Source organism: Boleophthalmus pectinirostris, unplaced genomic scaffold (genome assembly GCF_026225935.1).
Source record: "Boleophthalmus pectinirostris isolate CB_2022bp ecotype Guang Dong unplaced genomic scaffold, ASM2622593v1 HiC_scaffold_15, whole genome shotgun sequence".
NCBI lineage: Eukaryota > Metazoa > Chordata > Actinopteri > Gobiiformes > Gobiidae > Boleophthalmus > Boleophthalmus pectinirostris.
In genome coordinates this window covers 17,692,846-17,710,687 of record NW_026571070.1, presented here as the reverse complement: position 1 = coordinate 17,710,687, position 17,842 = coordinate 17,692,846, and the positions used below count along the sequence as shown (strand labels likewise).

The window sequence follows — 17,842 nt, the reverse complement described above, 5'->3', positions numbered from 1 at the left end:
GCAAATGTGATTCAAGCCATAGAAAAACATTAAAAAAGCCTGAAAACTCTATGTAATTCAATTTCAATGCAAAAAATTCAATATACTTGCTGTTCAACATTTCTTTCTTCAATATGCAAACAACCAAAATCAAAAAGCACAGTCTACCAGGCACCAACATACGCACACCTTGAATCTTTTGATCATATGGTGTACACATGACACCTGTAACCATAGCGACACATCAATGTACAGACTACACCTCGCATACATTCCAGCTCTAGCATCCATAGGCTTTGATCTTACCTGGGGTCTTTCTGGATGGAGTCGATAGAGGGTGAGCGCTGCAGGCTTCCCTCAGGCGGGAGAGCAGGTCCTGACTTGCTATAGGGCGATTCCACCACAGAGGGGCAGTACTGGAGGGTTCGATAGGGGTCCGCCACATAGGGATCTGAACCGTAGACATCACCACTGCTCGCGCTTGAGGTGTACCCGGGTCCGACTGTGGCGTAGTTGTTGGTCCCGCGACTGTAGTTTCCGGTGGCATTGCCGTGACTCCCTGTGCGCTGCAAGGGGGCGGAGTCCACACCGGGGGAGGAGGGAGCTAGCGGGGGCAAGTAAGGACAGAGGACATAACGTAAGGATTGGTCATGAACACGCTGGGTTTGGTCTAAGGATGGAGAGAGTTAAAAAAGGATAAGAAAGGAGCAAGAGAGGATGTGAGAGTGTAAACAGATTATTTGGCAAAGCTGAGTGTTTCCATTTATACAGAGAGTTACTGGCAGAATGCCCAGAATAAACAGTAACAGTAACATTAAAGAAGGATTGCTGCAATAAAAGACTCAAATACATCTAATGTGTTTGGTTTAGTCATTGCATAAAGTCAAGAAAGGAGAAAGTTCAAAAAAGTAAAGATTGCAGTTGCAGAAATGAAACTGAGTAAAACTATAGCTTAAGTAAAAAAGCAATTAGTAAGTAGAATGTTTACCACTATAAGATTCAAAGGATATTACTGTACTGGATATAGCAGTTTGTTTTTCAGGCTCAACAACTTTTTTGTTTTAGGGAAATCCAAAAGTGTGTCAGTTCTCATAATACAGATTTCTTGTACTTCCAAATGTGTGAAACAGAGCTGAAAAACACAAATTTCTTTTTTACTGATGGAAGAAAGATTGAGTTTGGCAAAAGTGCAAACCTATGTGTTTCATGTTGTATCAGTTATCAAGTTATGAAATGTTTTAAATTTATAATGACTTCATTTTAATGGCCAAAGTTTCAACCACTTTAGAAAATGGTCGTGGTACTTTAGGAAATAGGGGTGGGTGGGGGTTGTTTTAAAGATTGCACTTGAAATACAATATTTTAATAATAATAATCATAATGCATCGGTTTTATATAGCACTTTTCTGGACACTCAAAACATTACACAGCATTGTTCATTCACTCCACACTCGGTGGTGGTAAGCTACTATTGTAGCTACAGCTGCTCTGGGGCAGACTGATGGAAGCGAGGCTAACAATCTGCGCCATTGACCCTCCAACCAAAACCATCACTCATGCACACACCACTTTCATTCTAGGCAATGTGGGTGAAGTGCATTGCCTAAGGACACAACGACACAACACAGCGTTTTTGCGACTAGCGCCCCACTGTGGCACCTGGAATTCCCAGTAGTATTCCATCCAAGTACTAACCAGGCCCAGCCTTGCTTAGCTTATGAGATCTGACAGGATCACGTTTTAACAAGCTGATATGGTCACAGTTTTAAACTATATATTGTTTTTTTTGCTGCTAATAACCTGGACTTGAGTATACTGTTACGTTTCTGTGTACTATTTATAATGAAATGACAAATAAATTCTCTTTCGGATTCTGATTATTATTATTTTTTCCCTATGCCATGTAGTATCACACCTGTCTCCTGTCTGCACCTGTCTTTCTGCTATTAACATCTGTTCTTACCATTTTTAAAGGCCACACTCATGCTACAATTGTAATGATTCTAACGAAGCCCTGAAAAAGACTGTGTATTGTTGAAACATGTTGTCTTTTAAAATGCTTCTTTTTACTATAATTTTCCTTGTGCAACTTTTACAGCAAGTTTGATCCTCGTTTTTCCCAAGAGTACCCTCCACCTGTTTTCACTGATTGTAGCACCTCACCTCATTTTGTTTTTCTATATTAAATTTATTACTAACAATTTCAATACTGCAGCACAGTATTGACAGCTAAACAAAAACATGCTTACTCTTTTTATTTGTGAATTGATTTGGGATTTGTTAGAGGGTATCAGCTGGCTGCAGGGGCACTGTAGCTGTCACCATCCTCCCCATTGTGTCTTAGCTGTAGATCGGCCATATATCAAGGTGTTAATGTGAGTCCGGGGCGCCCGTTGCTGTGGCTGTAAAAACACTGAGACAGTCTGTGTGTGTGCATGCGCGCGTGTGTGTGAAAGAAAGGCGGGCGTATCTCATCTGTCATTATCGGCCTAGAAAACACAAGTACACACATGCAAAAACAACATAAATATGCACTTAGCAGGACAAGCCGATACATCACTGCCTTAAAATCAATATTAAAGGATTGACCACGGCTTTCACACTGGCCAATGAAATCCTTAGTTCACAAAGGGCCTTTAAACAGGAGAAGACACCAACAACACCAGTGTTGCGCTTTATAACACTAGCTTGCAAAGGAACACATTTGCACATTTTACAAGCCCCCACACAGATAAATCCTAAATTAGCAAAGGAAAAACAGTAGGTGTGGAGTGTCTCGTTGTTATGTGATCAACAAACGTGCTATTTAGTGTTGTCTTGAGTGGTGGCATTTACTTGACCTTCACAACCTTGTATTTAATCCTCGTCCTCCAAGTGCACAGCCTAAACCTGCGCACCTTTTTCACACTGCATCGCAGATTGAACCAATTACTAACAACTGATTTTAATGCAGCTATTTAAATTCTTCTCACCAACTCAGATAAACTTCATTAGTCAGCCCAGCGCCGTAAACTTCATTAGTCAGGCCACCAGAGGCACAAGGAACCTCTTTAGATGATGTAACAGGCATTAGCATATTTTTATTTCTGAACACGCAAATCAGGTTAATAAAAACGCACTTGCCAGCCAGACAGAAAAACACTCAACTTCTCTGCCTTGCAATACCCACGAGGCTGAAAGACTGTGTGCTAGCTCTTGTATCAATGCCCCAAATTTGACACAGATGCAAAGAGTTAGACGGGCCTAGAAATTGAGTGAATGAGGCGCTTAGAAAACAAGAAAGCCACAATACTAGGACAGTCTTAGAAATATGGGTATAGCAAGAGTCGCAAAGAGATTTCATGTCAAATGCGATCTGCAGCGTGTTTGTCTTTGTGAACGTCTCATTAGCAAAAAAAGGTTTGAGGCTAACATTGCAGACACCACTGAACACGTGCCAAGAGGTTTGGCACCAAATAGGGCAAACGTTTAAAAGCAACGAATTAAGAGAGCAGATCAAAAAATGCACTGCCAATTATCTATCTATAGCCTGTGAGGATTGCAAATACTGGGGTTACACAATACTAGATCATTATGTCTGTAAAAGTTCCTCCAATTATTAGTCGATGAGTTGCACAAACACACAATCACTACTTCAGAGCTTAGATCATGATTTTAAAATATATTCGTAATGCCTTCAGGAGGTAATAAAAGCTCTATTTCTTCTCAGAGTTCATGCTTCACTGTTGGTTAAACCCGCCTGTCACTTGGACTCGAGTCAGACTTGAGTCACTATTTTTAGAACTTGACTTGATAAAATGGACTAAGACTTGGGACTCTACTTAGACTTGACTCTGACCTGAGCCCTGTGACTTGAAAAGACTTGATGCTTTTCCTAAAAAAATATGGTTTTAGAAAATACTTGTCTCTTTACAGTTCATACATATGGTGCTTACTTTTATAGGAACAAACTGGAACATGTTTCTCCCATTTCTGTTTATTACTTTGGATGTAAATGAAGTGCTGTGATGGTATCCTCAAATGTACTACAGTAATATACACTACAATGTAGTAAAACAGAGGGACCTACATAGAACATGATCCTTCCATTTCAGTGCAGACTACATGACAAAACAACTGTTATTTAGCACTTTTAAATCTTAATTCTTTCTGTTCTGACTGTAATGCATCACAGCAAGATCTAGTCAAGACATTTAAAAAGGAAAAATGTGCATTTCTACTCTTATATAAATATTCATATATGTATATACCATGACTTTTTACCATTTAGTTTAAAAACAATATAAATGGCAAAAATTTAAGCTATATTTGGTACTTTGGTTTAAAGACTTGAAATGACTGGAAGCTCAAAGCAGACGACTTGGACTTGACTTGGACTTATGGGACAGTGACTCGAGACTTGACTTGGACTTGCCTGTCTTTGACTTGGGACTTGACTCGGACCCGAGTTCAAACACTTGAGACTTACTTGAGACATACAAAACAACGACTTGGTCCCACCTTTGCCACCTGTCACTCACTAAGATCATGAGACTGACCAATAGGAGGGCTAGTTGGTTAAATGTCTGTATTTGAGCATAAAGTAGTATTAAACAAGGAAAAATAGCAGATTGTCACAGGAATGTGACCACAATTCAATGTTTATCATTGTATCAAGCCCTACCTCCAACATTGCAATTCCCTATTTATTTCCATTGTGTTGCTTTGTATTCAGACCCTTGAAATGTTCGATTTTCTTCGCCATTCATTCTTTCCTCATCTTCGCCTCTTGTATTTTGTTCCTACCTTAACCAAATGGTGCACTGCTGAAATATCATTTGCTAATGGTGTGCTCTGAGTGATGACTTGACCTTTAGGGCCAATATTGCTTGGAAAAATCACTGTGAATGGGCCTGCTTGTGTTATGTGTGTGCGCGTATGTGTGTGTGTTGACCTGTGTGTGCTTCAGTTTGTGTATTTGCTGTGGCACCCAAGTTTTATCAATCTGACCTAACCTAATCAAGATTGAGCACCGCAGCTAACAAATCATAATAGATGTTCTAGAAAATCACTTTAGTGAAACAAAAGTGTGATTTGGTGATATTTCGTGATATATTTTCCTGTGCAACAATTTCATGAAATTTTAAACAAATCTTCAAATGCGCCAACAAAGTCATGCATGGAGCACTTGTGTCAGGATCGCTCTGGTGACGGTGGCGTGAAATTGTGTTTGAGGGGAAGTAAACAGACGGGTATGTCTTTGTGGTCCCGGGCTTTGGCGCACAGTAAACAAATCACGGCTGCGCTCCTGCTGGCAGATTAGCGGTGGGAAGGAAAAGTCTATTAGTCATTTGACACAGTGATACCTCTGCAATTAGGCAACTAACTGAGGGCTCAGCTAGCTCACAGATTAAGAAGGTATACTTTCTATATGGTAGAATGAGTGAAAATAACAATGGTAATATATTTAAGTTTGGAAAATTGTAGTGAAATGGCATGTAAGGGTTAATAGGCACATTCATTGACTACAATTCATTCTTAAAAGTGCACTGTGTAACTTTTCTAGCGGCCACCTGCTTTTTCCCATGAAAATGTGACTGATTAGGCTGGCAAGTTTAAAGGGCTCATATTACTCTATTGTCTGATCTATGCTATAATGTTGTTTCCACATCACAATATGTTTGGAGTTGTTTCATTCACACATGTTTAAGATGCAAATCCTGCATATTTAGGCTGAGTTCTTCTCTCAAAATGAAAACACTCAGTTTCACCATATGATGTCATGCGGCAATACAGGAAGTGCTCCATTGTGTTTTGAAACTCCATACACCTTCACTAGAATCATGTAATAATAATTTCATAATTTCAGACCTGGAACTGACAATCTCTACTGAACAAAAGGTAAAATGTAGCTGATGAAAACTAAGAACTAACACTTCATGACATCATGAAGTGGAATAGAGAGATTTGAGCTTTGGAGATGTAGACAGACTAATAATAATGGGTTACTCAACCATGTGTGAATGAAACAAAACACAAACCCGGGTATGTTTTTGAGGAGGCAACAGTATGGCGAAAAGCTCACAAGTCAATTATACATAATATAGGACCTTAAACATTATTTAACGGATTTACTTTGCATTTATTTAAATGAAGTTGCTTCTGTTACCTTGAAAAACATGAATTCTTCACAAATCTGACCTTGACTTTGATTATATGATGTCACTTGCTTTTCTCCATGGAGACAGAAAAGTTTAATGCCATTGTGTGGGGCATACTAGGCAAAGCAATAAAATATCCATGGAGACAAGTAGTGTTGCAGCTGTAAGAAATCATATTTTCTTCTAGAGGTTCCCCAGTCCATAGTACAGGGCAGGCTCAAGCCCCCAGATCCCCTGCATTGGACTTACTGGAAGAAAAGGATTGAATTTTGTAATGACCGAAGTGCAGCAGTGAAGCCAAATTGTTCTTCTGGATCAGAGTAGACCACTTTATGCCGTATTAAATTTGATGAGATGATTTGTGCAACTCAGATAACCAGCACTGCCCAGTCATTTTGTGAAATCTGGAATAATCGCTCTCATCTTGTGCTCTGTGCCCTGCTTTGGCCTCTGAAGTTTACCACAGCCATCTTCCCCGCATTGTTTTATCTCTGCCTCTCTTCCAATCACTTCTCCTCTGTCTCTGTCAGTCGTGCTCCCTTTATCACGGCTTTGGCCTTTTCCTTTCCTCCAAGACTTCATTACACCTCCCTCCAGATGTGTCTCTCTGCGTCTCTTAACGCATCCATCTTTTTTGCCCACCTCCTTCTTTGAAATCCACCCTCTTTCAATAGTTTCAGCTATCTTTTTGCCCCATCATCTATTCATTTCATGTTTTTGCTTCAACTTTTTCTGCCTGTATCTGTCTGTCTCCTCCTCTCTCCCTCTATTGTGGCTGCAGTCGACTATGTGATCACAGTTGAGGACATGTCCTTTCTCTCGCCACGCTTGAGTGCTCAGCACGATTACACAAAACCCCTTTAGTACACTCACTTGCAAACACAAACACACACTATGCACAAACCATGATTTCTTCAACAGTGATTGACACAGAAGAAACATGCTTAGCTGTGAGACATCGTTTCTCTTTTAAGGTCATACCAAATCATACAACCTTGCCCAGAGCGGCCATGGATGAAGCCTAGACACGTAACATGGTGGTTTGTTGGATGTGGAGGAGAAGAAGGATTAGATTCTGTTTATCCCTGAGAGAGCCTCCTGGCCAACACACGCAGCTCTTGATGTTCCTGAGCTGGGAGCAGTGGATAGCAAGCAATAAAATACACACAAACACACACACACACACCCATACACACAATATACAGATCTTGGGCTCCCATACTTCTTGGGGACATTACATTGGCTTGCATTAATTTCCTGGAGATTGATCCTAACCTTAACCATAGTCACTACTTGCCTAAACTAACCCTAAGATGTATCCTTAACCTATTTTAACCCATATATAGTATTAACTTTAAACAATATCTTTGATCTAATAATAAAGAATTTGCATAATGGGGATCTGCTTTTTGTCCTCAAAAAAGGGAGGCAGGTCCCCAAGAACTGAGTATACAAATTTTAGTCCTCACAATATAATAAATACCAGTCCACATTTCTAGGATCAAACACATGGAGTGGTGCATTCTGGGAGCTGTTGGACTCAGGTCTCTCCTACCCAAGGTGCTATGTCTCTCTGCCACTTAAGCCACAGCGGGAGGTCTGGAATAAGTGTTCATACTGAGAGGAACAATACTGAACGTCAATACAAATTTAATTGCTTTTCATATTACAGAAATTCACAAATTCTATTAATATATATGGCAAGAACCTGCTGAAGCACATATGAGATGAATTTAGAACGTGTAGTAATGATAAGATCTAGGATTGACTCTTTGCATACATTAGTGACAACAACAACAACACTATTATAATTTTCCTCTGACATTGATCAATTGCAATTCTCAATTCCAATTCATTTTGTGTCATCAAAAACAAACACAATGCTTTCAATATGAATCTTTTCAACATAAACAATGCAGACTTTTAATCATTGCCATTTACAGGTGCATTGTGTAACTTTTCTGATGAAGGGTCTGCCACCTGCTTTTCTCCATGGAGATGTTATTGCTTTGTCTGGAATCTTATCTTACCAGTGTGGCATTAAAGCTTTGATCATCAGAGAGACCATTTCAGGCCAAGTTGCAGATCAGATCTGTGGTGTGGCAACCCTGCTCACAGTCAGAATGTTCATGAAAGTATTTCTGAGCTATTAAACCACCTGTAATTGAATAAATGTAAGGTTGATCATTAGAAATGATTGAATCCTGATAAAAATTAAATTAAGTGTAGGCTAAGGCTTACTTTCAAATATTCAGCATCCAATATCCTGTATCCAGATTAAGAAAAATACAACACAATACAATAAAAAATGCAGGACAGAGAAATAACAAAGTCTTTGCTGGCTGCCTTCATCTTCAATTAACGACAAATTGGCTGAATCATGGTATCATCTAATCCCTAATAACTGTTCAAGACCACGGGTTTCTTTTGTACTGGGAAAAGTAATATAATTACAGAGTATAGCGACTAAACATACAAAGATAATCTGTAGATCGACTAATGAATAATACATGCCTTAAACAAAAGATATGAGCGTTTGCTTTTTACATTGGATAAACACAGTCAATAGTGAGCCACTGGTTTCAGATGTATCAGTGTGATCTCAAAGGACTCAACAAATGAACGTTCCTTTTGTTATGAATTCATTATGGTTGATAAAACAAGGCATATGCAAATGATATCAACTGAGACAGCATAGGAAAGCATGTATGCGCATATCTCTGTGTTTTCATGTATTTAATGCTTATTGTGTGAATAGGGGCTGGGGTCTCACTGGCACTATGCTAACGTAAACCTACAATTTGGAACTGCCATATGTTTTCACAGGGGAGGGCAGTTGTGCTGACATCTAGAGTAAGTCGTTTTGAACTGGTAATTAAAGTTTTTCTGGGTTTCAGCAAAAGCAGCATTAAATACAGAGCGTGTTTAAGCCAAAATACACGAGTGGGTCACTAAGATTTTTACAGAGAGCTGAGTTATACTTGAAGCCAAACTGCAGCAATGGGAAGATTTAATGTTCGGTTTCTTAAAGGCACGATACTTCATTTTTACTGCCTTAAAAAAAGCAAAAAACAGAACTTAATTTTAAACAGATTACAATGGTGCAAAGTTATTCCTCACTTTCTTATCACTTTTCTAGAGTAATTATTCACGACAATGAGTTTATAAGCACATTTTACAACTTTCAGAGAACAGAGTGGAGGTCATGCTAACAGCACACTTCCTGACTTGCAGAGGATGAAACGCTTTATAATTAGACAGCACATAGCAGTCTTATTTTGGCTTTAAGGGCTGTTTTTACATTAAAAACAGGTACAGCCCTTTTAAGCAAATTGTTGGCTTTATGACAGCCAGTGCCCAACTGTTAAGTGTTGTTAATAAACTATTCAAATTAAAACAGTGTGGTGGTTAAAATATCAGGGTCATTAATGGAGAAGCAGGACCAGAGGCCAAGCTGAAATTGATCTGAGCAAACAAAACTACTCTAACCTTGTGACTCTGGGTGGAGCACAGTCAAGCGCCAAGAGAGATGGAACAGCAAAAAGATCCAATAATTATACACTATGTTTGCACTAAAATATGTTTCAGGTTTGTATATGCTTTAATAGTTTGAATGATATTTAATAAATAATTGCCAATGCCCAGAAAATTCACTTTGTAAGTAGTGGCATGGAAAGAGTCTAAAGTTATAGAATATCTCCAATTGCGACTGAAATCATAAAATAAAGAGTCAATTTAACTATATTAAGTGAGGTCATGTTGATTTTGGATTTTAAAGATATGACCCTGAATTGCAGCACTGCATTATAGCAAAGTAACTGTTCAAGCAGCTGCAACATAATGGCTATAGAAATCACTTAAATGGGGCTACTGTAATACCAATAGACTGCCTGTTGAATACAAGCCAACCTTCCAGCTCCTCTCAATGCTGGGTAGAATTTAAGACCGTATTTCAATAAGGCGTAGCATTTTACACTTACTCACTTAGTGCCTTTCAGGTAGTATTGTGGGTTGTGTTAAGTTTAAAAAGCACACTGTGAGAGGTTGAAGGACAATTATAGATGAAATAAAAGTGTTTTGTAGTTACTTGAACCTTACTTGCCTTCGGAAACTCCAGAATCACACCATCAGAGCCAGTCTCCTCGCATTTTTCTCTTTCCCTGTTTTAATTCCTTTTCTCATTAGGTTTTATTACCAAACCTCCACTGCTGATTTAAAAGAAAACTTCTAAAAGAAAGTTTTGCTTTGTCAAACATTGGCTACACAGATGTACAAGTAATTGTACATTTACAGTGAATATATACTAGTACTTTCAGTGTTGAACTTAATATGTAGAAAAATGTGTGTGTTGTGTATTACGCTCAACTAAACAATGAGATTCATCACTGAAGGACTCATCCTCATGTCTATTTACTATAAAACAATAGATAGATATCGTGAAACATTATAGCATGGCACAAAAAAGTCAATTCCACTGTCTAGCTCCATTTGCCTTTTGTGCAATACAAGGTGCATTGCGTAACTTTTCTGGTGGAGGGTGTCAAATGTTTTTCTCGGTGGAGATGTTATTGCTTTGTCTGGAAGGTTTCACAGTATGGTATTAAACTTTTCTATCTTCATGGAGACCAAACCAGACCAAGTTCTGGTCAGATCTGTGGAGACAACCCCCTGCTCACAGTCAGAATAATTGTTTTTCTAGGTATTATATTTATATTATTATTATATACTTTGAGCTATAAAATCACCCTAATTCAATAAATGTAAAGAAGAGGTGTAATGTCATACTATGAAACATTCTAGGCAGAGCAGGGACTTATCCATAGAAAACAAACAGGTGACAGACTCTCCAACAACTAAAAGTTACAGAGTACACCTTTAAGTAATTGCGGATATGGTTATTCCAAATCAAGAGAGCCTTGGAACTACTCATCTTGCCTACTAAATATGCAGCACTAGCACTATCTATCACATGCCCAATGCTATTTACCGTAGTGCTTATTATTTATAATAATAAAAAAAAAAGTTTTGGAATTGGACAGTGTTTCAACCTTGCTATGTTTACAAGGGATGATTTTGTGACTGCCTAAGAGATACAGAGGTGTTAGTCTAAATAACAGTTCTTATCAACAGCGATAGCTCAGACTGGCTACACAGAGCCTCTGACGAATCGCCATCGCAGTGAATCTCACCATTGGCCCTGTCACCCCCAGAGCCACATGCACGGCCTGATGTTACGCTATTAAAAAGAAAAAGTGCCACATCTTTCAGAGCTGCTGTAATTCCTACTGCCTTGTGCCATTAATTTAGCCAGGCTTTGGTGACATTAGGAGCAGGACGTGGGAGAGGAATGGTGGAGGAGAAGCTGGAGCAGGCACAAGGAAGCCACACTGGAGTAGGTCAAGGAGGAACACGGAGAGAAGGGCATTAGCTGAGGAATTTTATTAACTTAGAAATGAGGCTAGGGGTTAAAAAGAAAGTTCAAAAAGACTGTCACAACAGGCTGTCTCCCAAAATGAATTCCACTTGTAAGTGGACTGCTCATATTACTACTAGTAATTTACCTTTCATTTAAGTAGAAATTTTACTGTTCCATGAGGATTTTTTTGGAAACAGAGATTCTTTTTTATGTTCTTACCTCAGTTGTAAAGTAGAAAGTAAGAGCAGTAATAATACAGTCGCTGCCAGTAGTAGTAGTAGTAATTGAAAGAGTATTGTTAATAATAGGAATAGTAAGGATTAGTGAGACCCATCTCCAGATCTTGAGCAAGACATATGCTGGGTTGATGAGGAAAACAGAAGTGCCCAGAGGAGATCCACCCAAACATGGGACAGAAACATGTCTAGCACAGGAATTGAACCCACAATCCCACCACTATGCCATCATTTCACATAAACATAGATTTGTAGTACTAGCATTAACACCCTCCTTGGGCTTTTTCTCCATGTGATTCTTCATTGCCTGGTTGTGTTTGGAAAGACGCTGTGACCATGCTGGAATAATCGCTTAAAATAGGCCACATTAACCTGCAGTCCTCTGGGGCGCTGGCCTGGTTTAATCCACCACTGCACATCAGCCTGGAAACTGAGGCTGAAGACACACAGGAGTTCAAGCTAAATGCTACTGGGCCACGCAGCGCGGACTGGGCTGATGAGAGACATTGTAGAAAGAAATGCTGTGTTCAGTGATCAGCTCCATAAACTTTTACTTATAAGTGTAACCAAGAGCTGCTGTACAAATAGTGGCAAGCTATTGTGAATTGCATGGTTCTTAGGATTCAAAGAAGCACAGTATTTGAAAAACACTGTGGGGAAAAAGATCATACAAGTAAAAAAATAAAAAAGGTTTATATACGGATGGTTTACATTCTATGGAACAGTTTATGTTGATGGGTTGATGGCTATTGAAAACATAACATTTAGAACTTAAAAGATCACGATTATTAAAGGTCCTATATTACACAAAATTGATTTGCAAGAGCTTTAAACCATGTTGTGTCAAAAATGCTGTTTTGTGTTTTATTTCATTCATACATGTTTGAGTAATCCTTTACTAATAGTCTGTCTATATCTCTAAAGCTCAAAATGCTCTGTTCCTCTTTGTGATGCCATGTAGTGATAGTCAATAGCTACTTTTTATCTTTAGTTCAGTAAAGTTTGGCAATTCCAGAGATGAAATTATCAAAATGATTCTAGTGAAGGTGTATGGAGTTTAAAAATACTGTGGAGCACTTTCTGTATTACCACAAGACACCACAAGTTTCTGACTGAGAGAAGAACTCATAAATATGCACAATTTGTGTGTTGAACATGTGTGAATAAAACAAAATGCCAACTGCAGGTATGTTTGTGATGAGGAATCAATATTATGAGATAGATGTGAAAATAGAGTAATATGGGTCATTTAAAAGGTGCAAAATGTAACTTTTCTGGTGGAGGCTTGCCACCAGCTTTCCTCCATGGAGATATTAATGCTTTGCCTGGAGTGTTAAACATATCTCCATGCGAATAAGCAAATGAGGTCACCAGGCCAAGTTACAAGTCAGTTAATCTGTGGAGAGGCAAACCCGCTTACAGTAAGTATTTTCAAGGTATTTTTGAGCTATAAAGCCCTGTAATTTAATAAATATAAGACAAACTACTTGAGTTTCATACTGTGGAACATTACAGCCAGAGCAATTACATCTCTCTGGAGACAAGCAGGCAGCAAACCCCACCAGAAAAGTTTGGGCACCTTTAAGCCAGTTGCACTGTTTGAAAAGGATCAGACCGTGTCATATTGGTCAAAACTAAAAAGGGCTTTCACTTCCCCAAAAATTATAAATTAAGATTAGATTTGGGAGTTTGCACAACAAAACCACAAGCAAATAAAAAGCATGCATGAATGACAACATGTTGTGACAAGAGGCTGTACTGCATAATTTGATTTTTCCCTCAAGACACTAAACATGACTGGAATATTGTGTTCATAATATTTAGTTTGTCCAGCAGTTGTATCACCTGGTCCTCCATAAACTAGGTCACGATTACAGCATTTATTAAACCAGTGCATGTACAATTATAGCGGCCACTTAAATTGCTTTTGTTGCAACACACAGGCCTTTTCATAGTTAAGTGCCCAGTTAAGTAATGTGATGTTACATGGTCTAGCAGCAAGCTCATTTTACACAGAGTGCTTGTCTTAAATTGGCTTTATATTAGCAGTGCATCATATAAAGCGCGTCATATGGCAACCTTTCAGATTATAAAGTGAAATAGTTACATAAACATCTCTTTTCAGTGTTCATCAAAGGAATGACTTATTGCTTTAATTATATTGATCCATGCCAACTTAATTAACCAATAATGCAGGCTTGCCATTGCCAAGAAAAGCCACTATGACATAATTAATGACTTACTCTCTCCATGTCAGCAGTCCTTATCAGTTCATTATGTGCTTTCACTTTGTGTATTATTACCCCTTATTAGACGACCCCCCTTCAAGACACATGCTATTCACAAGCTTAAAATAGCCTAAAGCAATACCTTTACATTCAAAGTCATAGCAAAGAGATTTATTACAGTTTTTTGTTTGGTAATGTGAGACTGAGAAAGAAGCATTTTAGTATTTTGAGAGCACATTTACCCAACAATGTGGTACAATCAATTACCTAAATGATAGAGGTAAAAAAGTGGAGGTATTGCAGTAATTGTATTCAATATAATGCAAAGTCTATTTATTCATTCTTCATTCTTCTGTAACTGCGTAGCAAATTCCCCTTTCACTACGCGCCTTGAAACAGCAAGCACAAGGGAGAGTAAATTATAGATAACATTGGATTCTTGCTGTATACTGGTGAGGCGTATTATATTGGATTTATTCCTGCCAGCAAAGACAATCTTATCACGGTATGCATCGCCATAATTTCACAGGTCATAATCAAAGCAAAATCATACAAGTAAGAAAGGGTGAAGGCAATGACCCCAAACTCACAAATGTATTTCAATGGCTTTTGCTTCTTAACGCTCCCAGGCAATCCGCATATCAAGTGAATCACAGAGATCCAGTCAAATGCGTGTCTACAGTGGCATATTTTCTAGTGTGATTCTGACCCAAATGCTAATGATAGCTATTAAGGCTTGGCTGGTAAATGACATCCAGGGAGCGGTGAATGCTCCGTGACCGACTTGGTGTTTGCATGTGTCTGTGATACAGTAATGGGATTTACACGGTGTACCTAAACCCACATTCAGATCAGCCCAATGAGGCACAATTAAAAATACATTGATGACAACAATGTTACTAGAAACACTGTTAGGAATTCCATAATAGAATACACACAAACTTCAGATTGGTTTCAAATGGAAAATATTATTTGGCTATTAAAAACTTAATTGAACAAATGAGAAAACCCTATTCTTGAACTTTTTTGCTAACCATAATGAACGTTGGTAAACTGCATATTGCTAACAGATAAACAACAAACTAGTGCATAATATAAAGGTCAAGCGCATATGTAGCCTCACCTGTATTGTTGCGATAGGGGCCAGAGTCAGGCCCCTGGCTCTGGCTCAGACTCCTCATAGGGCCTTTGTTGTGGTACACACGCTCTTCATAGATGGGGTCTATGTGGTGTTCTGGAGAGCCTAAAGGCCGAAGGGGCTCCTGACTATGCTGACTGCTGTAAGAGCCGCGAGAACCTGGAGGAAACAATGGGGTAAATCTGATCAACGACTGGAAGAGGGATGTCAGACAGGTTTAGAAGTGACGTATGGTGCAACCCAATTATTTTCCTGGAAAATATCAGCATCAAAATACCATGACAGAAAACAAACTAAAATGTAGATGCACAGTGGACAGCATGAAAGCAAAAGAGAGGGATGCCACAATGTCTCTTTGTAAAATCTCAGAGGAAAACAATGCCGGTCGTCAGCTCTAAAATAATGAGATGTCGTCTATCCCCTTTGGTCTGTGCTGGCAGCAGTCCCAGATCCCAGGGCGAGAATGCAATGACATTACAGGAGTATAGTGCAGCACAGATGTATGATATATGGACCTCAGAGAAGAATCCAAATTAAATCGAAACAATAAAACCATTTAGGAGACACAAACACTGAAAACCATGGTATCATATGACATTAGAGCTTGTCCAGTAGTGATGGTCGCGTGCTTCAGTTTCTCTATGTTCAGACAGAGGGGTAAAAAGTGCAGAGCTTCAAGAGTCATTCAAAGCTTGGCGTTTATCCACCATCAACTTAACACGCTCTAAAACCCTTCAGCCCTTCAGATCCAATCAGAAATCAATGCATGGGAGGCGGTCAGGCTTTCTGTAAAGGCCAAGTCCACACATACACGTCAAAGCTACACCACTGTGAGGGGAACACAGGGTTAAAACAAGTTTTTAAAAGAAGTTTTAAAATGCAACATGTCTCCAAGTGCAGTTAGATATTACAAATCACTGACTTGCCTCATTATTGCAGATGATCCTCAGGGATAGGCATCATTCACTTTGGTTTGCTGATCAGTTATTTCATTGTGTTATATGTAAATCTCTTGCTTCAGCTGCTCCTTGACATATTTCTACATTGTTGGTTTATTGTATGCTTAAAGGTGTTTTATTTCAATTCTCCTGTTATGAAAAATAGCGTTAGACATCAAGCCTCAGTAGATATTTTGACATGGCCATAATCCGCATATTCTGACCAGATTCACACTGTTATTTGTATGACTCATTCACACTTCTTTCTTTCAATAGTTTAGCTTTAGATATCTTTTTGCCTCATGTTTTACTTCTTTTTATTTCAAAGCACACAAGGGCCCAGTGGTGGACGCACTGACCTCTTTCTTTCAAAGAGGAGAAAAGTTTATATGATGAGGTAAGAAAATGATAACCGAAAACTAGACAGCAAAAGAGAGTGTTCCCATGATGGTTAAGTTTGAAAAAAAAAAAGTATAAACAATCACTGCTTCCACTCCTCATCATCGTGTGTAAAACATCACATCTCCTAATTTAATAATTAATCAGTGCTTTTAAGTACTGTGTATTTAGCCCACATCCCTATTTTGTACTTCAGACATTTGATTAAAAATAACTTCAAACTAGGCAACATTCACTCAGCCATTACGCAACTAACAAACTTCTGTTTCATCATGGCTATTTTTATTTTACCCAGCTTGTGAAGAGGATACTTCAGAGCCCTTATCTGGTATCAAAATGGTCTACTAGAGCTGCAACCATCCTCATTCCTGAGTGAGTATGGCCTCATGCCTATAATGAAACAATTGACTAATTATATCCCTGAATAATAGTGGTTTTTGGCAGGGTTTGAGAACTTGCAAGCTCTGAAAAGCCAAAGCATACACTGTACATGTGAGCTAGGCCTGCTAATTACAGTAGCGTTCTTAGAGATATTTTCCTTTGGGACATCCGGTTCTGTCATAGCGTTTCTCTCCTCATTCACACACTGCAGTGAAACCCCCGGCAAAGCTTTAAGATCACAGCTAAGCCTCTGGGGGTGCAGCGTGAAGGTCATGTTCTGCATCAATACAGCTGCAAGTTTAAAGGGCTAATCAATGGGTTACTACAAGCTACAAAAGACTTCCACCGACTTTGATCAATGCTAACCGCACTAAATATTTCATCTTAGTTTACAATGTACAAGAAAAACATTTTTAAAATTTTTATTTAGCACATATTTTTAGTTTATTATTAGCTTGTCTACATCTCTAAAGCTCAAAATGCTCTGTTCCTTCTTGTGGTTTCATGTAGTGATAGTTTTTAAGTCAATAGCAATTTTTACTTTTAGTTCAGTAGAGATTGTCAATTCCAGAATTGAAAATATCCAAATGATTCTAGTGAAGGTGAATGAAGTTTAAAAACACAGTGGAGCACTTCGTGGATTACCACATGACATCACAAGGTGGAGTGTTTTCTTTTTGAGAGAAGAACTCAGCCTAAATATGCAATATGCAGGGCTTTCTATTATTATTTAGTTCATATTTTTAATCCATTCATACTACAGCATCTAATAACCCATTTTTTCATTTTTTTCATTTTGAGCATGTAGTGATTTGTGTTTTCATTTGCAGGGATTTTATACTATAACCTTGTATCATTGTTTTTCTTTCAGTTAAATTGCTTGTATCTACTCAAATGTTTTGTTGACATGAGGAGGTGAAAAACACATTTCTAACCCACTGTTACTTCACCACTTGATAATAGCTATAATACAAACAGAAATAAATA

General features: G+C 38.5%; 1 protein-coding gene and 1 pseudogene across 3 annotated transcripts in view; both read right to left on the bottom strand.

The window, feature by feature from the left end:
- ctnnd2a (catenin (cadherin-associated protein), delta 2a) overlaps positions 1-17,842 on the bottom strand; it is a 260,843-nt gene that overhangs the window by 118,238 nt on the left and 124,763 nt on the right. For all 3 annotated transcript variants that reach the window (XM_055150733.1, XM_055150734.1, XM_055150735.1), the window contains 2 exons: positions 15,123-15,296; positions 286-583 (listed from right to left, as the gene is read on the bottom strand). In XM_055150733.1, coding sequence (XP_055006708.1) covers positions 286-583; positions 15,123-15,296 — 472 coding nt within the window. The remainder of the gene's footprint in view (positions 1-285; positions 584-15,122; positions 15,297-17,842) is intronic.
- LOC129408197 (5S ribosomal RNA) lies at positions 1,627-1,744 on the bottom strand (annotated as a pseudogene).